Consider the following 17,423-nt stretch of genomic DNA (forward strand, 5'->3'; position numbering starts at 1 on the left):
ACCACCCTTGAGGCTGCTTACTCCAGCACAAGCCCTGTGGTTGTCACGTGTTCGTCTTCCTCTGCGGACCACGAAGTCTGAGAGGAGGCGCTGGACCTCACTTTCCTCTGGGCTCCCAGTACTAATGCCTATATCTGGCATATTGCTGCTCCTGACCACCCAGGGTGGAACCATGAATAAACATAAGGCACTCCCTCTAGTCATTTGTGGGAACTTCCAGGTGTGGACTCTTCCTAGAGCCAGTTACAATTTCCACAGAGATCAGGGCTTCAGGCTAAGCAGGATTCCCCATCTATTCCCCACACAGCACTGCTGCTGCGTATGGAGAGCTAGCTACGGCTCTTGCCTGGGAGCACACAGGTCGGCCAGGGCAAGCAGGAGACGGCCCGTGGAGGTGGGGCTGGGTTTTCTGTGTATAGTTTAAAAAAAAGCCCCAGGTGTTTCTGATGCCCTTTGGGTGCAGCCTCTTTGTTGAGAATCCTTGAACTGGAGAGATAAGGCACTAAGAGGAAATTCTAGGCAATTAGTCCAGGGATGCAGGGGGAATTTGAGGATGCTGGGGACAGGGTCTTCCCTTCACCTCCCAGACTCTCCTAAAGGCCACTCCTGAATCATGCCAATGGGAACGAATAACATTACCTTCCTTGTTGAAAACACTTTTTCTTTCTCCTGAAGTTCACTGGGACTGCTATGGGGCTGGACTGTGCATTTGAGCAAGCTCCTGAGAGGAGACAGTGAAACCTCGAGTGTTTACACACTTCCCTGACCTGATTCCATTCCAAGGACATGGGTCGTTAGCTGCTGGCGGCAGTCAGAGCTGTATGCATACCTTCCAACAGCTTTGTGACCAAATTTGGGCATAACTTTATTTCTTTTTTGTCCCTGAGGTGATTATTCTTATTTAATGGAAATTTCATTATTAAATCTCAGCAGTGAAAGCCTTTGTTTTCTTCCTACACATTTCTCATTAATTAGAAGTTGCTGTTACTCACTCACTATCTGGCTATAACCTAATTAGTGACCTAACTTAAGCCTTTCATTTTATTTTTTTGGCCATGCTGTGTGGCATGCAGGATTTTAGTTCCCCAACCAGGAATCGAACCCATACCCTCTGCACTGGGAGTACAGTCTTAATCATTGGATCACCAGGGAAGCCCCAAGCCTTTTATTTATTTATTGTTATTATTTTTCATGTGGATCATTTTTAAAGTCTTTATTGAATTAGTTACAACCTTGTTTCTGTTTTTCATGTTTTGGTTTTTTGGCCACAAGGCACACAGAATCTTAGCTCTCTGACCGGGAGCTGACCACGTACCCGCTGTACTAGAAGGTGCAGGCTTAACCAGTGGACCACCAGGGGAGTCTCAAGGCTTTTAAACAAGGCGTCTTATCATCATAGTTCTCTAGCTGCTGTGGCTTGTGAGCAGCAAACCCTCCACCATGCAATGCTGTGCATCATGGTTGGGTATATAAAACACCCATGGCAACATGTGAAACACCTCAGATGCTATTTGGCTATTGCAGCAACGATTATACACAAAACAAAAACCAGTTCCTAATATACAGTTCTACAGCTTAGGAGTGTGACCTCAGGAAAGTAACACTGCTGATTTAGCCCTCATTTTCTCACTTATACAGTAGTTTAGACTAAAATGGCAACTTGGCTTTCTCTTGCACGCCACTGGGACTAATTGGTAGTGGCTGCCTAGAATGCTCATCGGATCAAGTATAGTGGGGAGTGGCCCTGTAATTGATTGTTGATGTCTGTTGTGGGTGAGGGAGCATACTTTACCAAGTGTTGCCAGTACTGGGTTGGCAATGCCTTAAGTCTGTCCCTGCAGAAATAGACAGAATGTGTTTAGTGTATGAGCTGGCCCTAGAGGCAAGGAGAAGTTTAGTATTTCAGTGTGTTGTTTGTAGATATAGATCACCAAATACTCCAAAAGTTGTAGGAATCCTGGGTGCACCTCAAAAATTTTCATGTCCTGGGTGAGCCTGGCACCTAGATTGAAATGGAATCTGTCCTTATATGCTGTTATTGGGCTTTCCAGGTGACTCAGTGGTAGAGTCTGCCTGGCAATGCAGGACCCACTCCAGTATGCTTGCCAGGAAAATCCCATGGACAGAGGAGTCTGGCAGGCTATGGTCTGTGAGGTCACAAAGAGTTGGACACAACTGAGTGACTGAGCATGCACCCATGCTGTTTCTAATCAGGCTAGGCTTTTAGATCCCAGGATTACCTGGCACACTGCTGGATGAGGGTAGATGAGGGGCTGGAGGACTGCGATCAGTGGCATCCCAGGAAGAGATGTGTTTTCTGATGTGTGTAGTGTTACTGAGACAAACAAGATTCCTATAATCTTAAAGCTTAGAAAATACACTGACATTTCAATGAGGGACCCATTTTCTGAATCCTAGAGAGGTTATATAACTTGCTCAAGGTCACAGGAGGCAGGCAGGAGGGGGCTAACATATACTAAAAGCTCACTATAAACCAGGAACTTTATGGCATAATAACTCACTCTTTCCAGTGACTTATGGGATGCGGGGGAGTAACGCATTTGTAGTATTTCATAGACAGGGAATTGGTGTGCAGAGTCATTGAATAATCTGCTTACAGCTGCACACACAGAGGTGGACTAAGGTCAATCTTTCCAGCAGTTCTGGATTCTGGTCACAGCAGACTTCCTCACAGGACTTGTGTGTATAATTTTCAATGGATTTGGACCCGAGTATCTTGGAATTTGTACTTCCCAGGTGGCATTAGTGGTAAAAAACCAGCCTGCCAAAGCAGGAGATGTAAAGAGATGCAGGTTTGATCCCTGGGTCGGGAAGATCCCCTGGAGGATGGCATGGCAACCCACTCCAGTTATTCTTGCTTGGAGAATTCCTTGGACAGAGGAACCTGGTGAGCTACGGTCTACAGGGTTGAAGAGGTGGACAGGACTGAAGCAATTTAGCGTGCATGCATACGTCTTATAATCTGTGATAACTAGGGAGTAGCTTTTTTTTGAACAACTAATTATACAGATGTTTGTAGGCCAGTTGCTAACATAGATGGTTGTGAGGGGAATTTCTTTTTTCTTTTGTAATTTATTTTTAATTTTACAGTTATAACATGATAACTTAATAAAAATTACTTATTTGAAATATTTTCTTTTAACATTTTGTTAATCAAACTCATACTACAATAGATTTTTTGATGTCATTTAAATAAAGGAACTCAAATGATTTTAGTATTACAAAATTTTAATCTGAGATTACACTCAAAAATTAGAAAATGGCATTGCAAAAGATTGAGAATGAGTAGTAAAAACAAACAAACAAACAAACAAAAAACCACTTCTCTGTAAAAGAGGAATAGTATCTGGAAAAATGTAGCAATTTCAGAGCATACTACGGCTTTTTTTTTTTTTTTAAGCACCATAACCTCCAAAGAGTGCAATCTGTTATAGGTTGTGGATGAAAAATTAATGGAAAAACTCAAATCTTTTTGATCTGTAAAATTGTACCAATAAAAACTGGGTTCAGTAGAAATAATGAAGAAGATTCCCAGTAGAATGTATGGTTGGTAAAAATTTTGATATGGGTAGAAAAAAAACTAAACTTAGTTGATGAACTGAGTTTCTATTTTAAAATTTATACAGAAAGCAATGTCTCTTGGAAAACATCAATAAAATAAAAAGGATAAGTTAGAGGTTGTTTCCTATAGATAACTGATCAATGATTTTAATCAACCTAATGAATATTGCCTGAAATCAGCATTGAATATCATTCTGATAAAAATATTTATATTCTCAGTCATAGATTGGAAATAACATCAAATAGCACAGGGAACTCTACTCAATACTCTAATGACCTATCTAGGAAAATAATCTCAAAAAGAGTAGATATATACGTATTCCAACTGATTCACTTTGTTGTACACCTGAAACTAACACAGCATTCTAAATCAACTACACCCCAGTAAAAAAAAAAAAAATAGAACTTCGCTAGTGGCTTAGATGGTAAAGAATCTGTATGCAATGTGGGGGACATGGATTGATCCCTGTGTTGGGAAGATCCCCTGGAGAAGGGAATGGCTACCCACTTCAGTATTCTAGCCTGGAGAATTCCATAGACAGAGGAACCTGGTGGGCTACAGTCCATGGGGTCACAAAGAGTTGGACATGACTGAGCAACTTTCACACCAAAAAAAAAAAAAAAAAAATACCATCAAGGGCACACCTCAGAGTTTTAAAACACCACTGTGTTGAACACAGCATCAGAATGCCTCCTACCTTTTCTCTAAACATAAATCTTCATCTCTGAGAAGTGAGATTCATTTTAGAAGGAAGGAAAATGAGGAGTGTGGATTTCAAATTGTCCTGAAACTTGGCCGTGTGCCCTCAGCCTATCAGCTGTGCTGACAGAGAACAGCCCCTGAATCTTCCTCTAGGGAGCAATCCGGCTATCAGGACACCACCAGTGAATGTTCACTTTGGAGCATAGCTTTGGGGATGTGCTGTTTCCACGGCTGTGGCTTGCAGAAATGCCTTCAGCGATCTGGCAAAGCTTTGCTCAGGGAGAGACCCAGAGACTCAAGAGAGGCAGGCCTCTAAAACCCAAACTGTATTTGGTAAACTGCCCATCTGTGTGGAACGCGCTAGAAGAGTCCCAAAGCTTAAGCTTCAGTAGTCTGCAGCTCACACAGAGACCATTGAGGAACGATGCCAAAGGGGCTATTCATGCTTCACGTTTTACCTCTGCACCATTGCATTTAGGTGGGAGTGGAAGGGTGGGAGGTGGTTTGTATGTGTGTGTGTGTTTAAGAAAAAGAGAGAGAGAAAAAGAGGGAAACAAAGAGAAAGAGAGAGGACCAAAGGGTAACTATTGGCTGCATTCCAGCCATCTTGAGGGAATGGATTGAGTTCCCTTTGATAGAACAGTAGTTCTCCACCTGGGGCAATTTCACCCCACCCCCATCCTACCCCTGGGGACATCTGTTAATGTCTGGAGACATTTTTTTGTTTGTTGAAGTTTGTACCTAATGGGTAGACATTCTACAACTAAACAGCACCCACCAACAAATAATTTTCCAACCCAAAATGTCCAAGGTTGAGAAATCCTTGGAATGGAGGCACCAAGGTCAGTCGGTCAAATGTGATTAGTGGGCATATACATGTCATTGAGAAGCATATTGGAGAAGGAAATGGCAACCCACTCCAGTACTCTTGCCTGGAAAAATCCCATGGACCGAGGAGCCTGGTAGGCTGTAGTCCATGGGGTCGTGGAGAGTTGGACACGACTGAGCGACTTCACTTTCACTTTTCACTTTCATGCATTGGAGAAGGAAATGGCAACCCACTCCAGTGTTCTTGCCTGGAGAATCCCAGGGACAGGGGAGACTGGTGGGCTGCAGTCCATGGGGTCTCGGAGAGTTGGACACGACTGAGCGACTTCACTTTCACTTTTCACTTTCATGCACTGGAGAGGAAATGGCAACCCACTCCAGTGTACTTGCCTGGAGAATCCCAGGGACAGGGGAAACTGGTGGGCTGCTGTCTATGGAGTTGCACAGAGTCGGACACGACTGAAGCGACTTAGCAGCAGCAGCAGAGAAGCATATATTTAGGAAAGCCAAGAATAGAGTCCAAGCACTTGGTTGACTTTCGAGTCCTTATCTTGTACAGTGGTCTGTGTGCTCCATAACTGTAAACCCTAAAACTTGGGGTGATTATGTAACTAATGTGTGTGTCTGCTCAGTTGTTCAGTCGTGTTTGCAACCCCATGGACCATGACCCACCAACCTCCTCTGTCCATGGAATTTTCCAGGCAAGAACACTGGCATGGTTTGCCATTTCCTACTCCAGGTGATTTCCTGATCCAGGGATTGAACCCACGTCTCTTGCATTTCTGGCATTGGCAGGTTGATTCTTCACCTTTAGTGCCACCTGGCAAGTCTTCTTATTAATAGATGGTCCAAAATATTAAACATTTAAATACTTCAGGAAACCTGGTTTATTATATTTAACTTTGATAGATTAATAGGAGTTGCTTAAGTACATAAGAAGATTTTGTTTTTTAGGTTTGTAAGTCTGTTAGGCTTTTGGAGTGTTTGAGAGAATCATGTTAAACGTGTAAACTATAAAAAGTTCTTGAGGGAATTTAAATCATAAATAGGATAGTTATTTAGAATTAAATCTTTAAAAATTACCAGTTAGTAACCAAAAAAAGCTGTGACTTCTTATTTTGATCTACAAGAAATAGGTTTATACAAGGCTTTTTGAAATTGAATTTAAAGGCTTAGGGAACACTAGACTTTTGAATTTACAATTTTCAATATATTTAATTAATTAAAACCCAGTTGTTAGAGTAGTCCTTTCAGCTCTCAAGATTCCCTCAGACATTTAAAAACTCAAATGACATTAATCAACACTCAGTAGATAGTTGTCAAAATGAACAGCAACTCCTGATTGCCCTCTTTTCCTTTGAATCCTTGCAGTGAAATGTCCACAATTGTGTGTCAATTTCTTGAGATCTTGAGAGTCCCAATTAGCCAAAGGTAAGGATTATTCCAAAACAGCACAAATTTTGAGTCAATAGTTTTATTTCTATTACTTTTCACACCAGGGAGACTTAGTTACATAAAGTGAGATATTCTATGAGTTGATTACCAGTAGTAGAAGCACAAAGGTGTGGAAAGTGTAACATGAACACAGTGAAGAGACGCCCTTTTTCAGAGTGAAGTCCATGTGACAGAAACATATTATTCCAAACAGCCTATTTACAAATAAATATAGCTTTCAATCTATGTACAGACATATTCACAGAGGATAAACTGATGCAAAATTTCCATACATCTTGTCAGCCAGCAAAAACTTGCTCATATTGAACAAAACACACACAAAATGACAAAAGTAATTTGGAAGTGCATCAGCTGGATTCTTGTAGGGGTAAATGCATCTTTAAAACGGAGGTGAATGGAGGAAACGTGAGATGACATCTATCCCTAAAAAGACCCTTTACAAAAATGGCATTCTGATATCTGTAATATAACCTGTTCCAGAAACAGTTTGCAAGTTCTAGGCCAAATGCCTATTTTGGGGTCAATGTTGATAACCTGTTCTCTGTTTTAACATGATGCAAAGAACAAAAGTATAATTTACCTCTGCTTTAGTGCTAGCAGCCACTTCATTAAACCAGGAAGGTAGCTTTGATTACTCTTTGATGGCTCTTTTGAGACTGCAGATTGCTTGGAGATGGAAGCTGTTGCTTCTGGAGTTTTTTTTCAAAGTGGAGCAGAAGAAAAACTTCCAGGCTAGATGCAGGGCACACATATGAACTCTCTGCAGGGTTCAACAGAATTGTATGCCAACAGAGGTCCCCTCGTCCAGATGGAGAGTCTCTGCACTTTGGAGAAACACTTCAGACCACAAAACAGCCCCCAACAGAAGCATCATCACCTCCAGGTCCAGACGATCTTTCTTTAGGGCAAATGGCCAATTAAACATAAAGTTCATGGGGTTGGTCAATTTAACACACTTATTTACTCTGTATGGGTAATTTAGGTACCCGGGTGGTGGATAGTTCTAGGCTTTTAAGTGCCTTTTAGCCATTCTTTTTAGCTTTTACTCAAATCATATAAAAAATTCTGATGAAGTGTAACATTAAAGTTTTCAGTTGCGGGAACACCTGTGTGTATGCGTATGTAAGTAGTCTACCGTACTGGGCCAGGAATTATGTAGTTTAGAAGAAAAGAAAAGAAAAAGCCCAATGCATTATGAAGTCTTCTGTTTTACATGTTTTCCCAAGGAAGCTTTATAATTTAGGCAGAATAAATTATTGATAAATTGTATATCTCTATTTGCCATTTTTATAAGGGAACTTCTTAGACCCATCCTATATTTATATTAGAACTCAAACCTTAAAATTTCCAGGTATATATTTGCTAATTATCCATTTCACTCTTCTTATGGGTGAACCTGGTTTTACATAACAAATGGATTCCTGAAAAACAGTAAATCTATAACTTAAAAAAGGAAATATTTCCACTGTAGTATTAGAACTTGCTATTTAACAAGGTATTTCGAAAGTGAAGAATGTTCTTGTGAAATGAAAAATTTCTTTGATTTTCAGTTTTATTAAAGTACACATCTAAAATTTATCAGTAGATTAGGATTGTCTAGAACAATAATTATATGCCTTAAAAAGAGAACAGATAAACTCCAATTTACAACAAACAATACAAAACAGGAATGACTCATGGACTGCTTATTGATTGACTATATTCAGAAGCCCTGAATATATGTATTATTGGTACTTTATGGCTTTAATTAAGACAATTGTCTCTTATGAAGTACTATAAAGTGCAATATTAAAAAATTAAAAACCCAAAAGGCATCCATTGTCCTTCAGTTTTATCCTGATGAGAAGAATTAGAGATTTGTTTCATTAAATGGCAAAGAATTTTCTACTCTTAATTCATGCATGTAATTTCATCCTTAAAATTATTTTATTCAGGGATTCAGGCTTCATTCATGCATCCATTCTTTTTCTTTTGTGATGACATGATTTAAAAAATTAGTATTCTCTTTTGCTTAGTTGAGTGTTTTTTGAGAACTATCAGTCCCAAGGTCTTAGTTACTTTCAGATCCACTATAAAGGAATGTGCAACCTAATATGTGAGAACTCAGGAGCAAGTTCCCAGCCTTTTGGTGAACTGTAGCTCATTTTCCTGGGCCAGGACACCAGTCAACAATCTTACAATTCCCATCCAGCCCACCACACAAGGAACTAAATGTGCTGCAAGACTGGGATATGAGAGATAGTCAAATCATTTCCCCCACTTCCTATTGAGAGCAAAAATGCAAATTCCTTTTGGTAAATCAATGCAGGTAAGTGCAGGTCCGGAGTTTCTGAATGATCTCCAGTGCTGTCTCCCCCGTTCTGAGTTCTTATTGAGTGGAGGATTGTGACCTTAAAGACGAAGTGTATGAATTTGACCTCACCAGAGCCTCAACTTTTCATCAGAGGACAAATGCCTATTAGTACTTGTTGAGTCGAGGCCACTGGTGCTCTTAAGGTGTAGTTGAGATTCTAGTCTCTTATGGTGGTGAATTCTGTACACATTTTAGTATCAATGAGGAGGAATTCCCCGCCCTGAAGAAATAGTCGATTATAAAAAACTTAAGATGCTGGGGACCCAGGGACATTTTTCTATCTTCACCTTAATGCAAAGATGAAGGAAAGGTTCATTAGACTTGCCAGGTACAAGTGAAGTGGGGAGGCTGGTGGTGAGAACCCAGAAGGGGAGTAAGCATTGGGCCCAACCTAGACTTGAAAACTGGAAGTGGGGTTAGAAAGAAATGGATTGAGACTTAGTAAGGCCCAAGGAAGAGGGGCTCCACTGGAGGTAAGACCACTCAACCAAATGCACCGGGGCAAGCTGAGAAACACGCTTGCTTCACCCGAATGCCCTGCAGAAAGATACCGAAGTCAGGGAACACGAGGTTAGTGTGAATTAGCAACGAAGTGTGAATTTCTAAAAGGTAAGGGCCACAGAGAGGTCCTGAAACAGGGGCAAACACTGGCTCTGAGGCTGTCCTTCCATCTTTTTCATACCTTACACTTGTGTCATGATTAGTCAAAAGGTTCCTGATTTCAGAGCAACATCAAGCATCTTAAAGGCTTAGTAGAGAAAAATTTAAAAATTATTGAGGGTTAGGAAAAAAAGACTCAGATATAAAAATCTAAAGATACATTGGATGAAAATAGAGAAAGGGTCCCATAGTGGAGACTCCCAGCTCTGTAGGGGTAAACAGTGAACAGTGCCCAGATGCAGCTCTTTTCTGCTGAACAGACAAAAAAAAAAAAAATGGTAAATTCATTTCCCTGGAGGGTCGGGGGTGAACCTGGAGAAAGACTTCTCTGATATGATGGTTGTCAATGTTAACAGTTGATGGATCTGGGTTATACCAGGAACATCAGTGCTAAGGATCCCTCTCCTACAAAGGGGCTGTCATTTGGATCAGGGTGATAGGTTGAACAAGCTCTCTTGACAGAATTAAACCTGTGGCAAACTCAAGGTAAATTCCATGAAAATCTTTCAGACCAAGGTCTTTTACCTGCTTTAAAAAAATTCTTTAAGGTTTTTCAGTCTGTCAATCAATCATTTAGCGGAAGGGCTTCGGCTTAATTTGGTGTTCCATAGCGTCTCTCACTATTTGTTCACTGATTTGAATAGAGTTGTCTATCCAGTCACAGTTACAGGCTGATTTTTCTCTCTAAAAAACTGGCTGACTTGGGGATTTCTGGGTCCTTTGTAGCCTATTCTCACTTTGTTTAAAGAAAAGTGCCACCAAAGACCATGATGGAAACCAGGGGGTGCTGGGCAAGGCCGATGCCCTGGGCGGGAGGAACAGGGAGAGTGGCAGTGAGCACACTGTTTACGGGCATCAAGGTGGAAAGCGTGGACTACTTCCTTAACAAACAGGAGTGCACCTGTGTTTTCTACAGTCATCTAAATGCTCACGGCGATATCTGGCCAAAGTCAGTGCATTTTAAAGCTCCCCGTGAAGTGGGGGGAAAAAAAAGCGTGATGGTCTCCTGATAAGTAAGGAGTTCAGCTGGCTTTGAGTATGCCTTGCTTGCTTTTCTTATCAGCTAGGTATTTCAAAGAATAGGAAGCTGTGGCATTAAAAAACTAAACACAAAGCTACAAAGGCAAGGAACAGTAGAGTGGAGGCCCTTACCTTTCTTATCAAGGCCTTCTTGAGAGAGAAACTTTTTTTTTTTTTCTGGGACTCTATGTAAACTTCTTTCATTGGGGAAAAAAGCCCGAAATTTGTAATTATTTAACACTATATATATATATATCAACAGGACACCGGCTTTCTTGGGGATCCTAATAAAAGTAAATTAATTCCCCATTTCTTCCTTTTCCTTATTATTTTTCACTAACTTTATCTTCATGACCAGTCCTTACCTGCTAATTGAAGACAGTCTTGCTGAGGGAGGCACAGGTGTTGAGGATGTGTCTTTTAAAAATATTAAGTCAGGTGGTTATGTAAGATCTGGCTTAGCAAGTCTGGGCATTAGCTTCTGAAACAAGTTTTCAGGAGACAGTTGATTTTTCCAGAAATCACCATGAGAACAGGTTTCCTTTATTGCTTCTAGAACAGAGCTGCTACTTATAGCCACTTAATTATTGTAGTAACAATCTGTCCAGGTGTAGGGAGCATGGCATGCTTTTAATCGTGTGTGTGTGTGTGTGTGTGTGTGTGTGTGTGTATGTTGGTATAGGGAAGAAAGCAGATTGAAGTTTTCTGAAATGCTTGGATTCAGATGGGCATTAGACCCATGTCAGATATGACAACCAGTGATTTCAGCAGAGTGGTTAACATTAGTTCCATCTTTTCCAGCTGTCTTTCTGGCCAGCAGGTTTAACTGTTGTCATATCCCTGGCCAGCTTTCTGTTAAGGTGGTCTGGGGGTGGCAGGGCTCCCCTTGACAGCTCATTCCAGTCACAGAGGAGTCTAAGAGCTGTGAGCAATGGTGGGGAGCAGGCCAGATCTCCCTACCCAGCAGGGATGTACATTAATATACATTAATATTATCAAATGTCTCATTGGCAAGGCAGCTGTGTTTAGCCCAAAGGCCTCCAAACACCTGATTCATGTCTTCCCTAGAAAATAAATTATAATGGCCTCTGTCAGCTGACACCTGTTAGAAGCCTTACAAAGCATTTTCGCCAAATATGAAACAGTTCCCTGCCTCTTTCTATAATCTTCTGGGCAAGGCTTTAGGAAATTCTGCTGCATTGGCCAAACTGATAACAACCCTCTGCCTTAATAAACTGCATGGCTGTGTTTTCTTGATCTGCCCTGCCTGGCTCAGCTTAGGTTTGGGAAGCTGCCTGCAGATCATCTCATCTCCAGCCTCAGTTCTTTAGGGTCTAGTCAGGTTCAGAAGGCAGCTGGACTCAGCATGGGCATTCCAAGATGCAACTGAGAAGGTTCTATTTGAGTATTCTCAGCGCAAGCCAAGTCGTTCTCTTGTCCTGAGCCTGCCTAGGGTGTCAGGGGAGGTGACAGTGAGCAAGACTTGCTTGGTTCACTGCAGGTAAAGGGAACCACTTGGGGACAGCTTGTTTATTTTAGATCAAACAGTAAGAGGTCGGCTCTTGAATTTTTGATATTTTATACCCTGCTCCAGAAAAGCAAAGAGGGTACTGGTAGCCTCAGTTTTTTCCCTGTACTTTTCCATTGTGTACTCTTTTCCTCTACACCCACATTAGGGATATGATTGGCGACTTCTATAAGGCTGTAAATCTATATTCTTGGGCCAAGAAAATATACAAGAAAGGTGCCTGTGTGGATGTTTGGATGGCGTTGTGGACACAAACCTCATGTGAGCAGGAGGAAAATGTTCCCTTTGGTCACTGGTGTGCATATTTTCCCTTTCCCTTCACAAAGGCAAACTTTGATGCTCCCTGCTTTTGTATTTTGAATATAATTGGGTCAGAGGGTGATGATGTAAGTGATATATAGTGTATAGATAGATTTGGTATGAAGATATATATGTATTTACACAGGCACTAGGGATGAGCTACTCAGAAAACCATGTTGTGGAAAGTTCTTTCTTATAATTATGGTAACGATTCAAATGTCTTTAAAGATCCACTGTTGCACCTATAGTCTTCTCTCTGGGTTTAGCCAAGCCCAGCACATAACCACACAGACACGTTATGGAGGAGAGAAACCTGCATACACCCTTGAGCGAGCAGACACTCTACACCCTTGAGGTGGGAATTGGGCTTGGAAGTAGCATCTTCTCAAATGCAATCAGTTTTCATGATTGACAACACTCCCTCAGAAGGGAGCTCCCAGGTGAGTCAAGCTCTCAGGCTGCTTGTATGAGTCTTCACCGTGAGCTGAGAATGAACAGGAAAGAGAGACAGGAGGCAGGGAAGAGCCAGAAGAACAGGGTTGTACTCAACACCCCTCATCCTTTCTGGATTTACATAGTCTATCTGCCGCTGAGTCAAAGTCACCTACTCAATCCTTTCACACAACAAAGCAGTCAATAATATACATTCACATAACAAACAACTCTGCTCCCCTTCAAGTAATGCTCAGGGAAAGCCATCAACTCAATGTTCACTAGTTCCTTCTCTTACAAGGGAATCAGCACGAATTCCTGTCTCAGCACAAAATCCTGCCTTTGAAGCAGGAGACCTGGATCTCTCTCTCACAACTGAACACTCAACTTCGCAAAGCTGGAGAGACAGGGAAGCTGGCCTCTTGGGCCACCGTCTTGGCTGCCGCCATCTTGTCTTCTTGCTTTCCCATCAGGCCTCCGCTTGAAGAGCAAAAGTGGGCACTGCCGTGACTGCTGTGCTGTGTGGAGTGAGCTGAGGTTTTGTGGAGGGAATGCTGAGTTTGATCTTGATCTTTACTCACTTGGGAGCACTGCATCCGGTCTCCCTGGAGGGATGCGCTCACAGCAAAATCTTAGCGGCAGCAGTGACACAACAGACGGGGGAGAGGAAGTCACATGGAGTAGTCCTCAGACGTGGTATGTGCCCACTTAGATGTGGGAGGGTCACACAATAAGGGGTGTCTTCTGTTTACTTTCAAATGATTATAAGGACGCAAGGTTTGGAGAAATGAAAAGCTGTGTATTTTTCACTAATATAGTCTGCCTCACCTTTCTCTGTTGGTTTTATTGCCACAGACCTGAGAAATCATATAAAGTGTCAAACAGAACTTGTGAGCACTGAATGAATGAAATGAAAATGTCCCATGAATGCTCTGGAAATCAGAACCTCGGAGTGACTGGCTTGAAGCCAGTGTAAAGAAGCTGTTGAGCATAGTTTTCAGTGCACTCTGTGAGCTGGAGAGACTCCCTGATGGGACCCTCAGGGCAGGAGAGACCAGATCCTGGTCCTGGAACTACTGGACAGAGGACCCAGAAAATTTCCTGGTGAACAAACACCTTTCCAAACATCTCTAAGCTGCCTCAATCCACGCAGTATTGATCAGCGTCAATCTAGTTCTACTGGTTGGAGGAAGACTGATGTCTTTCTTCAGCCATTGAAGCCCTTGATGACCACACTGGAAGATGCTTTAAAGAACCACACCACTAGGGAGCAAGTTCCACTGAGCACCTCTACTGGATGGTATTTCTTAGTACATATCCAGGCTCTCTTGGCAAGCATTTTGATTATACATCAAGCACCTTGGCATCAAGATACGTCTGAATGACAATTACAGCTAAATTTGCCCCCTTCTTTGGATGATAATGGGACATGCATTGGAACAATATAGGTTCAGTTTATATAGTTTTGCTGTCCTAGAAGAGGACTAATTTGGTTTGCAATCATATTTTCTACTTGCATGCTGGGGCACTATATAAAAAAACAAACAACCTTTCCCAAACCCAACCCTGGTCACCTCCCCCTTGTCCCAAACCAGTATCTGCCCAACCTGGGTTTTACCTCCAGATGTCCCAATAACCCTGTGGGTTTCAGATAGTGTACCCCGGTTAGACTGGGCAGATGGTCTTCCCATTTGGCTTTTGGGAATGTTTTGGAGGGCTCGTATCAGGTTCCTATGGACCCTTTCCACCCAGCCCTACCTCCTGCAACATATTTTCCTTAAACAGCCATCATACCAGGCAGAATCCCAATATGTCCAAGGTAGGTTGAAGTTCATAGCAATGATTCTCTTAGCTCACCTCTTGCACTTAAGAGGTAAAGCTCAGACTGAAGGTTGATGCCCCTCTTCAGATAGGTACTAGAAATATACTAGAGCTGTCCCTGAAAAGATGCAGTTGTATATATATATATATATATATGTATATATGACTTCATATATATATATATATGACTTCATATATATATATATATATATGTATAAGTTTTCTTGTGTCTGTATACAGGTATAGACTACTCTCTAGGTGTGGAAGGAGAGGTATCATTACAGGAACAGGCGGGGGTGTGTTCAGGTGCATCTATATATAATATGTATATTTTATATGTATATATATCACCTTTGTCGTTGTATCATTATGACGAATATACCTCTGACCAGCAAGGAGTACCTGTCAGCGATGCAGGCTGAGAAGCCCCATACGCGGGGACCTGTTTGTCACTTGCATGGAGCTGCTGCAGGAGGCAAGGGTGGGAGCAGCCCCATGAAACGAGCTGGCCCTGCGTGAATCCATCCCTCGTCAAATCTGCCAAGGAGACTCGCTCAGAAAGCCCCAGGCTGTGGGCCTGCTGCCTCTTCTCCGGAGGTCATGGAGCCTACAACCCAGAGCGGGGAGGGGCCGTCCATGCTGTTGGCTCAAGATATGGCTTTTCCCGCTAGATGGAGACAGGGCACACGAGGATTCTGTCTTCCAGGAGGACGCTGACCACCAGGAACACAAAGTAGAGACCGAACATGATGAAGCCCAGCACTTTGTTCATCCGCCATTTGCAGAGGGCGATGGAGAGGATGACGAACAGCAGCATGATGAAGAGGAGGACGATGGCGCAGAAGAGCCCATTGCTGCTGACGGCCACGGGCTGGAACCTGTGAATGACGGTGAAGAGGAGCCAAGGCAGTGGGAGCCTGTGGGGGAGAAGCAGGGTAGACGGGGGGCGTCGTCAGACTCGTTGAGGAAGGCACAGGATGGAACATGAGCTTCTTGGGGTCTGACTGGAAACCAGTGTCCTGTTAGGTTCACCATGACTGGCGTCTGGTTGGCCCAGGCAATCATATAAGGAAGTCAAGTGACCTTTAAAAACCTTTATTTCCTTACTGAATGAAGGAGAGCAGAGAGAATTTGTTTTCTGGTTGAATAAGATCAAAGGCATGGCTGCTGCGGTGATTTCTGAATTTGAGTTGAAATAATTGTTTTGTTTCGTTTCAAAGAGTAAAGTGTTATTCTTAGGCCTAAAGAGATGGATTGGAGGATGTGTACAGGGTGACAGGAGGAGATGATAAAATGTTGAAAAGCGTATAGAAATTAGCAGTGAAAATGGCCAAATTATTTTTTAAATGGGGACAGAGACTAACAATGACACGTGCACGCACACATCCAATTCTGGTGAAGTTGCGGTTGACAGAACCACAAATAGGTAAAAACCCTTTGGGGCAAATACAACATTTTTAATACTTTTGACCTATCAGTTTGGTTGTCAGGGATCAAGCAGAAGGAATAATTGAAAATGCAGAGGCAATTTTTTTCAGAAAGGTGATCATTCCAGTGTTACTCTGAGTAGTGAAACATCAGGGACACCTTAATCTCATATAATAGGCAGTTAGTTAAATAGCAAACTGTTAAGTCAATGTAATGTTATATAGCTATTAAAATCATAAAATGATACAGGCAAATGCCCATGATATGATTCTATAAAAAGGGTACACATAAAAATGGCAATTTAACTTCAATAATGAATTAGAAGGGTGTTGGTTTGTACTTATGTTTTATATATGCTTATATGTTGGCTTGTATTATGCTTTATGTGTATTTCTAAATCTTTTACCTTGAGTATATATTAAGAAGAAAATGCTACTAAGACTATGAAGAAACTGTTACACTCAATATATTGCTAATAACTTTGTAAATTGGTATAAACTCTTGGAAGAGACCTTTTGGAAAAATATACTACATCAATAGCCATTGAAATATTTCTAATCTTTGATCCATCAATATTTCTTTAAAAATTTACCCTAATAAAATAATTAAGAGATGTTTCCCATGGCTAATTCATTTCAATGTATGACAAAAACCACTGCAATGTTGTAAAGTAATTAGCCTCCAACTAATAAAAATAAATGGAAAAAAAAATACCCCCCCCAAAAAAAGAAAAAAAAAAGAGATGTTTCTCCTCATAAAGTTTCATAAAACACTCATGCTTTCAGAAAAAATACAAAGGTCCTCCTAAAGGGTAATGGTAAAACTGAAAGCAACAAGATGGAATATTTTGAAGCTGTAGAATATTAATTATGAGAGCTAAGAAGAAACTTAGAAAAATGGCTGACTTACTAATTTGCTCATAGAGGCCTATTCTTTGCTAGGCATAAATGGCTTTAAAGTGGAAAAATAAAAGCCCTCCAACAGAGCAAAACTGATTATTCACTAAGAAAACTTTGTGAAATATTAGGAGAAAAATGCACATAAGTTAAATGTTTGTGGGTAGTAGGATTAGGGATGATTTTCTTTAAACCTCCATTTAAGTTACAACATATGTATAATTTAAGAACAATGAACAAAAAGCATTTTGTAACTCACTAGAATACTTTTCGAAAACATGATAAATATATCTCAAAGAACACATAATTTTCCCCACTATGTAAGATTTTCTCTTTTTATACTACAGAATATTTTCTTTCTATTTGTACAAGGTATTGACCAAGAAAACTGCTTTACATGTGTGGGCAGTAGAACTG

At 41.4% G+C, this 17,423-nt stretch overlaps 1 protein-coding gene across 6 annotated transcripts in view; it reads right to left on the reverse strand.

Annotated features, from left to right (window-relative positions):
* Positions 1–6,571: 6,571 nt before the first annotated feature.
* The window catches only part of SLC24A2 (solute carrier family 24 member 2), a 279,623-nt gene continuing 268,771 nt past the window's right edge, over positions 6,572–17,423 (reverse strand). For all 6 annotated transcript variants that reach the window (XM_070480576.1, XM_070480577.1, XM_020904070.2 and 3 more), the window contains one exon: positions 6,572–15,599. In XM_070480576.1, the coding sequence (XP_070336677.1) occupies positions 15,350–15,599 (250 nt within the window). In that variant the 3' untranslated portion in view covers positions 6,572–15,349. The remainder of the gene's footprint in view (positions 15,600–17,423) is intronic.

This window comes from Odocoileus virginianus, chromosome 18, assembly GCF_023699985.2.
Source record: "Odocoileus virginianus isolate 20LAN1187 ecotype Illinois chromosome 18, Ovbor_1.2, whole genome shotgun sequence".
Classification (NCBI taxonomy): Eukaryota; Metazoa; Chordata; class Mammalia; order Artiodactyla; family Cervidae; genus Odocoileus; species Odocoileus virginianus.